Source organism: Thamnophis elegans, chromosome 4 (genome assembly GCF_009769535.1).
Source record: "Thamnophis elegans isolate rThaEle1 chromosome 4, rThaEle1.pri, whole genome shotgun sequence".
In the NCBI taxonomy this organism is placed as follows: Eukaryota; Metazoa; Chordata; class Lepidosauria; order Squamata; family Colubridae; genus Thamnophis; species Thamnophis elegans.
This window is the reverse complement of record NC_045544.1, coordinates 76357494-76370827: the sequence shown is the minus strand read 5'-3', so window position 1 is coordinate 76370827 and position 13334 is coordinate 76357494. Positions and strand designations below refer to the sequence as shown.

General features: G+C 39.6%; 1 protein-coding gene across 1 annotated transcript; it reads right to left on the bottom strand.

Annotated features, from left to right (window-relative positions):
• Window positions 1–772: 772 nt before the first annotated feature.
• On the bottom strand, window positions 773–13130 carry POLH (DNA polymerase eta). The gene is made up of 10 exons (XM_032216810.1): window positions 12839–13130; window positions 11740–11874; window positions 10884–11101; window positions 8785–8954; window positions 5841–5944; window positions 5448–5567; window positions 3979–4102; window positions 3257–3322; window positions 2460–2629; window positions 773–1932 (listed from the first exon to the last, which is right to left on the bottom strand). The coding sequence occupies exons 1-10, from the start codon at window positions 12973–12975 to the stop codon at window positions 1134–1136; spliced, it is 2043 nt and encodes a 680-aa protein (XP_032072701.1). The 5' UTR covers window positions 12976–13130; the 3' UTR covers window positions 773–1133.
• Window positions 13131–13334: the final 204 nt, after the last annotated feature.

Here is a 13334-nt window from a genome sequence, read left to right as displayed (position 1 = left end):
GTGGACAGCCCATGACGCATCTGGCCTCTGGGCCGGAAGTTTGACAGCTCCGATTAATCCAATAGTAAACTATTTTTAATTAAATTAAGATGATCCCATTGTGCAATTTTGTCATAGATAAAAAAGAACAAATTATAGAAGAGAATAATTGTAGCTGAGGGTTGAACTGTGGAGTTTTTGGTGCTCTCTAAATTTGATTGTTTTCTTATAGGTGTTTCAATACCAAACTAGGTAATATCATCAATACTAGTAGGGAGTGGATTTGCTCTGATTTTATACACTAGTACCGTGATGACGAATCTATAGCACGCGAAGCCATGTTGCGCGGCATGCGCGGCCTTGCCTGTTTTGTCTTCCGGGTTTCTGGAGCGCATGCGCACACAACAATCAGCTGTCCTTCTTGTGTATGGCAGTGCCAAAAACCAGCATGCATGCCGGCCAGCTGATTGTCATGCGTACTAGAACCCAGAAGTTTGCCTTTTTCGGCCTGCGGCCCCAATGAACATATAATACAGGGTTTTTTACATAAGTTTAGAAAATATATAGAAAGGTTCTTAAGAAATGTTAAAAAACGCAAGAGAGCAAGAACTGAACTGTTGTTTTCCAAAGGTTGTGGACTCCTCAATGCTATCAAATCCAGCTAGCAGAACCAATAGGAAAGGATAATAGAAGTTGAAATCCACCATCTGTGGCAAGTCTAGATTTTAATCCTGTCTCAAAATCAAATCCAAAATTATGTGCTGTCTGATATCAAGGTTTCTTATGATTTTCACTCATTGTAATCTTGACTGTAATCTGGCTCTTAGAACCTCTACATGAATGCAAGACTTTTGAAATAAGCAAATCTTCTACATGATAGATAATAGATGAATTCTTACTTGCAGAGCTCCATTTTAAAACTAGCCATGGGACAACTACAGAACTATTAGCAGAACGTAATCTCATCGTCACGTTGTCCATTGTCATCTTGTCAATAAAGTAACAGAAGGCCCTGCAGACAGCATACCTTTTGTTACAGATTTTTATCCCCATTCATTAGCTCCCAGAAAGATTACGTTTTAAGGAATAATTTATTAGGATTAGTTAATCAGGGAAAGTACATTTTCTAAGTCACCAGTTACTCAAGTGAGCAACTATGGTGGCAATGGTTTAAAAAAGAAATCTAAAGTTCTCATTCCATCTTGCTTTGGTCGTTTGGCACTAGTGGTTCTCTGTTCCCTTGATTTATTTTTCTCCTTCATTGGACTGGCAAGAGATTCAACAGATCTGAAGGAGTTAGACCCCGAGAAAGAATTCTGCAGTTCTACAGCAAAGTGGTAATCTAAGTGTTCACTGAACTCCCACACTGCCACTCTTTGGTTACATTTCTCACATAACAAGCAATCATTCATTGAGGAGGGATCAGCCAAACTCACAGCTCCCTCCTGCAAAAGTCCAGGAGCCGTCTGCACGTTTTCTTCTTTAAATGAACCAGGAAGGATTTTCATTTCTGAAGATGATGCATAACCTTCACCAGTCAAAGTGGTGTCTTGCAAAGGTTGCTCCATCAACTGCTGTTTCTGCATCACGTTTGGGTTGCTTGTTTCCGTTAAGCCTTCTGAAACTTGGCTGCTATTTTGAGAATCCTTGATCTGAGTAGCTGGTGGTACTATGATATCATTTACACCAGGAACAAAATGCTCAGCAATAGCCTGGGCTTGTTTTCTTTTTGCTGCCCTTTGAAAGAGCATTTCAATAGCATTAACTGCCTTCTTGCTGGTCTCCTTTTTGGGACTTTCAAGGAACTTTGCATTCATGCTTTCTGTAATGGTGGAGGTGTGTTGAGTACATTGGCTATTATTAGTTAGGAAGGAAGTAATATCCACAGACGATACTGTACAAGCCTCAGTAAATTTGCTCACACAGAGCTGAAGAAGTGTAACAGGAGGAGACCTAATGATAGAAGCAAATTATCAAGCTTAAAAAAAAAAACTACTTTCAAAACTAAACTGCACTATAATTTTTCCAGTAATTTGACTTCTCTAAGCATGGAAGAATCTGTCCCAAGGTTATTCTTTCTGTATACTCTTTCTTCTAGCTAGTACTTCCTTTCAAGATCTTTCTTTCTTTAGTTAAAAAATAACTACCCAAGCAAGATACACCACTACTTCCAACTGATAACTAGCACTCCAAATTTTGCTCTGTCCCATTTTTAATGCAAATTTTCCTTCTCACACTATACCACTAGCTTCTTTGCCAACATCTTGCACAGAATCTTCTAATGTGCTTTGGTTGAAGAGCCTGCATATGTTTGGTAACCCTTATTTTTCAAAGAAAAAAGTTCCTACTGATCTCATTCTATTATTGTATTTCATCTCCTAACTCTTACTGCATATGGCAAAATTTAAGCAGCAAGGATAGGAACCGTTTTTTCCCCGCCACAGTAGCTTATTCTTAAATTCAAGAACTAAAATTCTTACCATGTTGCTTGCTGGCCTGCTGCTGTGTTACAGTTCTGGATTAGTGCAAAGGCATCTCTGCTAATTTTTTGAGCTTCATACTGGGACAAGGCACAGCAGCGTGTTATATTGGTATGTTTACCACCCTGCATATGGATCCCAACACTCAATTGTTTAGCTACCCGGTTGTTCTGTGGAAAAATAAATATATTAAATAATGGAAATAGATCCATAAAAGACCATTAACAAGAGATACGGTACTTAAGATATGAAGCTATTGAATTTTTTCATCACTGAAGATATAGTCAACAGAAAAGGGTTAGAACTTTATCCCATAAGAAAAGTGGGCCTAAGACTTCTACAGTTTGTGGCTGTAGCCCCTTCCCAACTCACTTGTAGTTCCATTTTCCTTTCTGGGCCAAGAGGCAGTAGAATGCATCCATTAATGAATGGATTAATTGAATTAAGCAATAGGACTATGAATTAAGAAACAGGAAACTCTGAGCTAGTATAAAGGAACAAAGATTGTAGAAAAATAGCCTCAGCAGGCTTTTTAAATGGTCACCTTTCTTTTTTTCTATCTTTTGTTTCCTCCTGGCCCACCCCACTGATTTTTTTTCACCATTTTCACTCTTCAGAGCTGACATTCATTTATTTATCACCAGAAATTCTACTCAAGATCATGGTAATCAGTTCTGCAGCAAAATACTGATGAGAAAGCCCTGAATTAAACAATTCAAATGCCATCAAATAATAAAAGCTGTTCTCCCATATATGTTTCAGTTCTATACACATTGGTTAGATAACATTATGCCTACCTGGTCTCTATCCTTATTCAATCTTTCTTCCAGCTCCAAGGCCAATTGCAAGAGCCAATACTGCACCTTCAGAAAGCATTACAATACAGTTACAATCTTAGGACTATGATTAGTATGCTGCTAACTTAAATCAAATCAAAAGAAAACTTCTGGCAGGCTTTTTGGAACTGTCAGATTCCCATATCTTCAAAATCAGATTCATAACAGCAATACGAAATCAATATCACATAATCTATGCAGCTGGAAAAGTACTGAAATACAAAGCAGAATAACTTTCTGCTTATGGTCCAAGAAATCTATAATCCAAATTATTTCAATATATTATAAGAGCTGTAGGGTATTCCCACTGATTGAACTGTCAAAGTAAGTTTTCCAACAGTCTCTTTACTGACTGCTGAAGATCTAAGTGCATAGGATTCAAATTACCATACACCATGGTAATGGAAAAGCTATTTGCTATTCTAAGTTGACATTAGTACTAACCTGAATATCCAGCCATCCTAAAATGGGAGGATATTAGGTTACACTCCAGTTAATGAGAAGGCAGTTGGTTGGCTGTGAATATTTCTATGTAGTTTGCACTAGAATTAAGGAGTTTAATAAAGGGACAATTATTTTGGATTTCTGAATCAATAAGCCTATACAATTTTTGCCAAAATGTATTCCAATTGCTCAACCCTTGCCAGTCCAAATCACATGCTATTCTCTCTGCACTTTTTTACCTGCTTCTGGGTAACCAATGCTGTTCTTCCAGGGAAATTCTTACTGCAACCAATGGATTTTGGCAATTGTCTAGCTTTCACAGGCTCAGAGTCAATTCCTCTGCACAATTCATATAACCAGGATCTGTAAATCATACATAGAAGCCCAAGTAAATAGTACATCTAAGTCTGCAACTAATCGTTGATTTATCTTGCTATTTGTTTAATGATCTAAAATATTTGGAAGTTGCATCAATTTAAAAGAAAGGATTCCAAAATGGATAATTTAACGAACATTAAGTACCATTTATATATTTCCATTAAAGCCACATTTTGCTCAATAGATCCCAAAGTTCACCAAAATAATGGTTTAAAAAGGCAGATACAGAATTAAGGAACACAGAGTTTCTGACACAGGATTTAGTTTTGGATATCCAAATAAATTATTTGTAACTACATTTTTACATCAACAAATCTCCTGAATTATTGCTCCTATTGTTGAAACACTGGAAATCATAAAAAAAAATTTGTGGGGTACTACAAATAAAAAGTAACACTGACCACCTAAAGATCCATCTCTGTCCATCTATTTTACATTACTATAATATATTCCAATTTGCATGTGTTGTATTTTAAGACATCTATGAATTCTACCCTGAACTTAGTAAAGTAAAAACAGAAGGCCAAATTAGATATCATATAAAAAACATAAAAAGATGACTGCAAGAGATCAACACTTGTGGCTGAAGGGAAGCTGTGGATATAATTCAATACACTGCTATATTAGCTGGAAAGCTATTAGAGGAAGATTTCATTTGGCACTCATTCATTGAATATCCCATTTGTCAATCCAAACAGCATTCCAAGGGGTTAGAATAGCCTTGCACTGTAGGAAGTTAGCACCTCTCCTAGGAAAATGAAATATTTTGGGAAATATTAAAAGGGAAGAATATTCCCCCTAAAAGGGAGGCAGAAACTCAGCGCCCCCCCCCCCTCCAGCATCTATTCCCTTTTTCTTCAAGATCTGCAAGGCATGTGATCCCCCTTTCCCCCAGACCTCAAACCACGTGATCCTGTCCATCATCAATAAACCTTCTTTCCAAGCACCTTCCATGAATCCAGTGTCTTTTTCCCCACTTGGAACTGAATTCAGATGAACATTTCTTCCAACACATTGTATCAACTAATCTTGTGATTTATTTGTTATCACATTTGGCTGATTTTTTTTTAACTGAAAACCCCTCATTTCAAAACAGAACATATTTCATGCAATACTACATTTGTTTCTCATTATTTCCCAAAATGTCTATTTTCCCTTGGACTAAGTGAATAAGCAAAAGAAAACATCAGATCCTACTGATTCGGATTCTCAGCAGAACTAGCCTGATTTCTACACAATCCATTCCAAGTTAAGTACTGAACAGCCTATTACTGTATAAGCACAACAAGAAACACACATAGAAGCCAAAATTTCAAAAAAATTGACTTGCCCAGTCTTCTCTCCGAAATGTGTCTGAAGCTGTGATTCACTGAACTGGATCAGCTCTCCCATATATTGCACTCCAAGACATTCAGTAATAGAAGCACCTAGTTTCCCTCCAAGGTTGCGACTGCAGGAGAAAAAGAAACCAATTGGTTAGAGAAAGAAAAGATACTAGATCCGGGTACCAATCAGCAAAAGTATTCAGGTAATTGCCCAAAGAGGGAAGGACTGCGGGATTTTTGCTATTTGACAAATGGCTAAAGCATGTGGACAGAAACAGTAATGCATAAGCAGCTTCTCCCTATACTAGTAGGAATCAAGCACAAATATGCCCAAGTAGTAACATGCAGGAGAAAAGGATAACTTTGAAATTCATGGCTATATCCTCAGTTTTACGTACATGTTGCCGATTGGCATCTTGCTAAAGAGCTGAGGAACAGCCCCCTGGGATACCAGAGTCTGTCGATTTGGTTTGTTGAGGCCACAGGCCAGTTTTGCTAATACCTGAAATGAACCAAACGGCTAGTTTAGCAACAGCAACAATTTCCTACATTCAAATGTTAGAACAAAAGAAATCAAAATATAGGACACAGTGCAAATACAATTACTCAAAAGTATATAAAGATAATCACTATATTGTGGAATTTCAAGGACACAATGACACATTTAACTTACTTAACCAAAAGGAAATTATATCTGGTCCAAAAATATAAATTCTCATACTGTATGTTTTCCCTCATTTTTATTTATCATAAATATTTGTATTTAGTTCATCCTGGGGCCAAAACACCCAATAGAATTGTATTCATTCTTAATACCAGGATGTATAAAATTACAAAAACTTTTACAGCAAACTTGGATAGAATGATATGTTCACAGCACTGTAGAATCCTGGAGAATAATGCATTTGCTTCAATTTGGGCTACCTGCTTTTTTGGTCCAGAATAGAATTGTTCCATTTTGTGGGTGCTTATTTCAGTTTGTCCCAAAGGCCTTTGAAAAGTGAAGTGAAGTAAGACTAACCCTGAGTGGGTAGCAGACTTAGAATGTTGACCTCATCGGGAAAGCCACTTCAGACTTCACTAACTTTTATTTCTTTCTAAGAGTTTAGGAGATTTCTGCAATTATATAAGGGAAAGGATGAGGTGACTTCAGTTAAGACAGTCTGATGGAAGTGACTTTTGGGGGAAATAACTGGTCAGGTTATAAAGAAAAGAGACAAGATAACTTCCGCCAGTTCCCTCCCACCTCCAGTAGGTGGACTGTAGTAATCATATTAGCTAACCCCTTTGGCCTGCAGGTGTTGTTGCTAATGCCAAGTTAATAAATAAGATCTCCCTTCCCCTTGATCTGACCATGGATGAGGAGGTTGACCTGGAGTATAACTGAGCCCTAGGGGTGGGGGGGGGGGTCAGTCTGTCTGTCTGTGTCCGTCCGCCCTCCCTCCCTCCCTCTCTCTCTCTCCCTCTCTCTCTCATATTAGACTTGCAGAAACTATTTCTCTTCCCAGAGGTGAAGGAACAGCACCCAGCCCACGCTGCTGTGTGGCACATATCTCAGTTGGGAACAGTTAGGTAAATCAGATGACGACTCATCTTGAACTGGACACACTCAAAACTGTAGAAATGAGAGTCGGTTTTAGGAGAAGCCTTCTTATTCTACCACCTCTTACAATACTAGACAACACAGTATCAGCAGTAGAGACCTTCAAGTTTCTGGGTTCTATAATATCTCAAGACTTAAAATGGACCCCTAACATCAAAAATGTCCTTAAAAAAGCACAACAAAGAATGTTTTTCCTACACCAACTCAGAAAGCTCAGCCTGCTCAAGGAGCTGCTGATACAGTTTAGAAAGGTGTTAGGAATATAATCTAACGTTTGGGTTGGAAATATATAAATCATGTAACAATGCTATACCTGTTTCTTTAAATCATACTGTAAAATGTAATTGGGTGCTGTTTTCCTCAATCGGCCATAAGAGGGAGCCAGAATGACTGTTAGTTTGCTGTTTCCTTAGATGCTGGGCTGATTTGATCTGAGTGTTTTGGAAGCTGGCTGTTAGAAAGTGCCGTGAGCTATTGTAAGTTTTGTAACTGCTAGCAAACTTTGAGTACTGAATTGATTATATGTTACTGGACTATGTTATTTGGATTATCCCTTAACTGAGAGACATTGATGACTGACTGTCTTATCCATGTATGATTTGGACTGTTTGATGGACTCCAATACCTCTATTTCCACAAAAGTAAAAGCCTATTTAAACTGCAGTGTCTATCAATGATAACCCGGTTGGATGGAATAAACTATGAGGAAAGCCAAGGTTATTACTGTAGTTACTGATAATGGGACGGAGTTTACCAATTATAAATTCCAAACAATGTTAAGGACAGCTGGAATCGAGCACAAACGTTCTGCTCCTTATAGGCCACAACATAACTCGTTTGTAGAACGAAGGGGGCAAACATTACAGGCCATGGCTCAAACTATGATAGCTGATTCAGGTTTGCCAAAAACACTGTGGGGTGAAGCTATGAAGCTATAACTATTGAATCTATCATTTGCATATCTATAACTGTCAGGTTTGGCTCTGCAACCAAACAAGACAGACACAGACTTCAATGGATAGTTAGAACTGCATAAAAAACAATTGCTACCAGTCTGCCTTTCACTGAGGACCTGTATACTACATGAGCCAGAAAGAGGGCTGTGAAAATATCTATAGATCCCTCGTATCCTGTACATAAACTGTTTCAACTTCTTCCCTCAGTTCTATTCAATGCTATAGGGAATTGCAGGCAAAAACAACTATACACAAGGACATTCCCATGACATCACTCTGCTAAACTAGTTCCCACAACACTGTCAAACTATCTAGTAGGGCTGTATTACTATTATCCTTCTCATCTTTCCTATTACCTATTTCCTTATCTTATGACTATAACTGTGTTACTTATATCTTATGATTTATGTTGATGGCTTATTTAGTATCCTATGACATGCATGGCAAATCTGAGCTGGGGCGACAGCTTGCATGCCCGCAGAGAGGGCTCTGTGTGCCACCTGTGCCAAAGGTTCGCCATCACGGGTATAGCATCTCCTGCTTGAGCAGGGGATTGGACTAGAAGATCTTAAAGGTCCCTTCCAGCTCTATTCCAATTGATTGAAACAGTATCCCCTCAGTATTATCCAACAGAACTTTCCCAAGTGCTTCAAGGTCTTTCCTTTCCTCTTTCTCTCTTTTATATGTCCTGCATTCATTGGATACAAATTTTGACATAGACCAATCAAGTTCTATGTGTTGAATAGTAGAGTGAGTTCAACATTAGAAAACAAGCAGTAATACCTTATTGTGAGAAATTCCAACAGAACATTGAAATCCAGTGGCAGACTCCACTGCAGCCCTCATTTCTTCCATGATCGCTGCCCCTACTGTCAGCTGCAATTCTGGATTGCTGGGATCTACAAAAGGCAATGACTTGAGCCACTGGCACACACCACGTTGCCTTATCTCCTCTAAAAAAGAACACAAACCGATTCAAAGTAAGGATCTTGCTAGACTGTTAACCATTTGTAACCATATTCATTAATGAACCACATACCAATATACCAATAAACTGTTCTTAGCATCCTAATGTCACTCATTATATAATGCCATGGTACAGTAATAATATATAACCTTACACAATGCATTTGTGTGACTGGAGCATGTGAGATTCATTCAAAGCAGATCAAATGGCATAAAAGTGTGCTCAGGAAGATTTCAGTTTACACAACATATAAAAATATCATTATAAAAGTTTGAAGAATATATTTCAGAGCAAGGTTCCTAAAAAAATAAATGTGAGAAAAGTTCCAAAGTTGGATCAAACAAGTTTTGCTGGAATGTATATACTGTAGGCATGTATGTATGTATGTATGTATGTATGTATGTATGTATGTATGTATGTATGTATGTATGTATGTATGTATGTATGTAAAAGAGAACACAGTCCTAGAGTCAGCACACAGAATGAGCATTTCATGTTGGTATTCTATCTTGATTTTTCTGGAATTCAAACATATCACAGTGAGCTAAACTTTTAAGTGAGAAAAACATGCATGAATGAATCTTTTAGTTCCAAACGTAAACAAGAAATTTGGAAACCAGTCTTTGGTTCCATATATTTTAGTTTAGATAAAAAGAAAAGTAGCACTGAAAGTTTTTCCAGCTTCAGTATAACAATCTCAACTCCCCAAAAATACGACATGTCCTCATCATACAGCCATGCCACATTTTTCTGCTGGACAAAAATATAAGCCCCCCCTTGCATATAAGCCCCCTAGACAACCCCCCACCTCTGGCCAGGCAGAGTGCCGCTCACCAACCTAGCATTATCCTGAAGGTGCCAAGACACATGAATGCCTGTTCTCTGCCGCCTGGCTCCCGCGGCTTGACGCCTTACAAATGACAGTGAATGGCGCTCTGCACGGCTGGAGAGGGGTATGGCGTGAGTGGCTGTTCTGCTCTCGCTCATCCATCTCCCAGCTCACAATGTATGGCCCAGCCAGGGCACCTCCGCTGCCGCCACCGCCACCATCCCAGCCTGGCTTTTTCCGCGCCTTCCAACCCGAGTCTTTCGGCAGTGGCCGCTCTGGGTACACGCTCTATGGTTGTATGCTCTGCAGGCAGCTGGCCCATAACCATAGAGCGTGCACCCAGAACGGCCACTGCCGAAAGACTTGGGTTGGAAGATGCGGAAAAAGCCAGGCTGGGATGGTGGCAGTAGCGGCGGTGCCCGGGCTCCGTAATGAGAGCTGGACCATGCATCGTGAGCTGGGAGGTGGGTGAGTGAGAGCGGAACAGCCACTCATGCAACCCCCCTCTCCATCTGTGCAGAGCGCCATTCACTGGCATTTGGAAGGCACCAAGCTGCAGGAGTCAGGCGGCGGCGAACAGGCGCTCACGTGGCTTGGCGATATCCCTAGGTCAGTGAATGGCGCAGTGCCCGGCTGCAAAGGGGGTTTGCTGGGTGGCTGCTTGTGAGCATGGTGCTTCATGGCTGTTGTGTTGCGCTGCTATGACAGTGGAACACAGCCGTTCGACCCTGAAGCTGTGTCCAGCTCTTGGGGAGTCCACTCGCAAGAGAGCAGCCGCCCGGCAACCTCAAAACAATATGTATGTATGTTTATTAACAATACAATAAACAATAAACCCTCCCCCCATAATAAAGCCCAAGCCACATTTTGTAGATAAAAAGAAAATAAGACCTATCGTATTTTCGGGGAAACACAGTAATAGCAAAATCACAGAAGATCAAGTGAATGCAGTTGGGGGAGAGAATCCAATCTGCTTGCAAATGTTATTCAATTCCCCAGAAAACATAACTGGACTGAACATTAGTATTAATGGAGTCTCTCTCTTCCCCACCCACCCTCTCTCTCTATACACACACCCCACTATACCTTTGTTGTCCGTATTTTCTTCTTCTTCAAGGCTATTTGGGAATCCTTGAATATACGTAGTTCCCAATTGCTCTGCTGAAATAGGTTGACCCTCCATCTTTTTCAGCCTTTCCTGTATAGCTTGTGTTAAGTCCAGATAAGCTTCATCGATACTGGCACGTTCAATCACAGCAAAACGTGACATCACTTCCATCACCTCTATGCTGGCTTCTCTATATCTACATGAAGGCACCAAATAAATTTTGATATTTCTGTTTATCCTGCCCTCAAGAATCTAATAAAAATCTGGCCATCAAAGTGATGGGTCTGTAGCATTATTTTTTTCATAATGCAGAATTTGACACATGAAAACACCTTCATCGAGAAACTCTGAAATTATACATCAACATTCAACAACAAACTATTCATGGTGATCATAGTTCTGATTTTCAGTAAGAAGTAGTAAAATGAATAGAAAATGAGATATGCAAAGGGCTTTAAATATTTTTAAAAATGAGATAAAATGTTGAGGTAAAACCCACACATATACATACATGCACAAATTCCTTAAATTAATTCCTAGTTCTACTACTACATCACTATCCTGAATTCTGTTACCACATGATTATATTTTTTAAAGAAGAATAGACTAAACGTACTGCATCCAGTTTTTTAAGAGGCAGCATAATGTATTTCTTTAAACTGTTTGGAAAACAAACATAAGTTCCCAAAAAGTGGAAAATTCACCAAAAAGGAGCTGTGATTAAGAACCATACTGAGACATTTTTGTTTGTTTGTTTGTTTTAGATGGTTTCACAATCACCCAAGTGGGTGGAGGACAAGATAAATTGTAAAAAGCTACCAATCCCAGGTTTACCTGGTGAGATCTGCTTTGCCACGGGCCTCTGGCACTCTAGCCAACTCAAGATCTGGGCATAACTTCTTGGCATCAGCAGCCCACATGTTTCTTTTAACTCCAAAAGCACGTGCTTCATAGCTCACAGCAATTATCCTGAATTCCATGAAGGGGAAATATATTTGACATTACATAAAGGACAAAATGTTCATTTCCCCCAGTTTAGCATTAGATAGGAGAACTTTCACAGGTTTTACAGTATCACCTACACATTGAATACTTCTCAGGATTTTTTTCTTCAACCATAGAATATTTAATCATTTTGATGGGGATCATTTATTCCTAAAGATTTTTAGAAGATATTGAGAGGCTGTGAACCTGTGGTAGTTGACAGCTACTTAATCACTGCATGTACCACAGTGCTAGGGTTCCTGTACCCCCACTGCCCCACCCCAGGTTAAAAATACATATTTTGGGACAAGGCTGGGCAAAAATTATCCTACTCAAGAATACTAGTGTTCTATATATAAAACACAAAAATAAAGGACCAAACAAATTTTAGAGGAGCAATCTGAGAGAGAGACCTGATATTTAAATGAGAACACTACAGAAGTTGGTCCAGAAATAAAAACATGTATACATGAAACATTCATTTTCTCCCATTACCATTTAGGAATGTATTATTTAATCTAGATATGTATGCAAAACAAAATACTGGAGACATTAGGCTCCCCCGCCTCCCCGCTATTTTAAATAATATGCTTATTAACAGAAGGAAGACTTTTTTGTGTGTGTCCTTGAATTGGCTTTTTAAGTCCTGGGGACTGACTGCCTGGACTATAATCCCTGCAGTTTTCTTGGCAAGATTTCCCAAATCCTGCTCTGCTTCCTAGTGCGAAAGTGACAAGGTCCCCCAGTCGGCTTGTACCCTCATCACACCAAACTGGCTCAAAGAAAAGTAGAATTGAATTAAAACGTGTCTCCGCGAAGTTGCCGTTTCTTGTAACGACGCCGGAAGAAGACACGGCTCGTTTGTTTTCTAAAACTTTTCCTTCCTTCGCCTCGATTATCTAACACTTCCATTTTCTTCCCAGTCTACACAAGGAGAGGCATTTCCTACCCGCCACCTTTCCACGTCTTATATTGCACCACGACACACGGCTTTCCATGCAGACGGGGATCCAGCCGTCGCTCCACCTGTATATAGAAACAGTCCATATCCGCCAAAGCCACCACTCGCTCCTGCCCCCGAACCATCGCGCTCCGCTGACGGCCACCCAAAAGGATTAAACCGAAGCCAAAAGTAGAAAGGGAAGCAGAGGAATCCGGGATAAGCTCCCTGCCTGAGTTAAGTTCCCGCCGTCGGGAAGGATCAGAGAAAAAAAACCTCCTCCCTCTACGGTTTCTAACTTCCGCCCAAAACTCAAGGCACCTTGGGAAACGTAGTTTTAAAAGGAAACATACCATTAAAGTAATGTCCTTCGAATATCGCTCAACTCATGTTTTTTATGGAGAATTCTGGGAATTGAAGTCCACAAGTCTTAAAGTTGCCAAGTTTGAGGACCTCTGCCTAAGACGCTTAAGAAACTTGGCTATTATGACCCCTGGACAATGCA

What these genes read in the sequence shown, in the direction of transcription:
- POLH (XM_032216810.1), bottom strand. Translation starts at nt 12,975, where the DNA reads ATGGTTCGGGGGCAGGAGCGAGTGGTGGCTTTGGCGGATATGGACTGT. An exon ending in AAGACGTGGAAAGGTGGCGG is followed by an intron (nt 11,875 to 12,838) that starts GTAGGAAATGCC and finishes CATGGAATTCAG; the next exon opens with GATAATTGCTGTGAGCTATG. An exon ending in AAGATGCCAATCGGCAACAT is followed by an intron (nt 5,568 to 5,840) that starts GTACGTAAAACT and finishes TTTCTCCTGCAG; the next exon opens with TCGCAACCTTGGAGGGAAAC.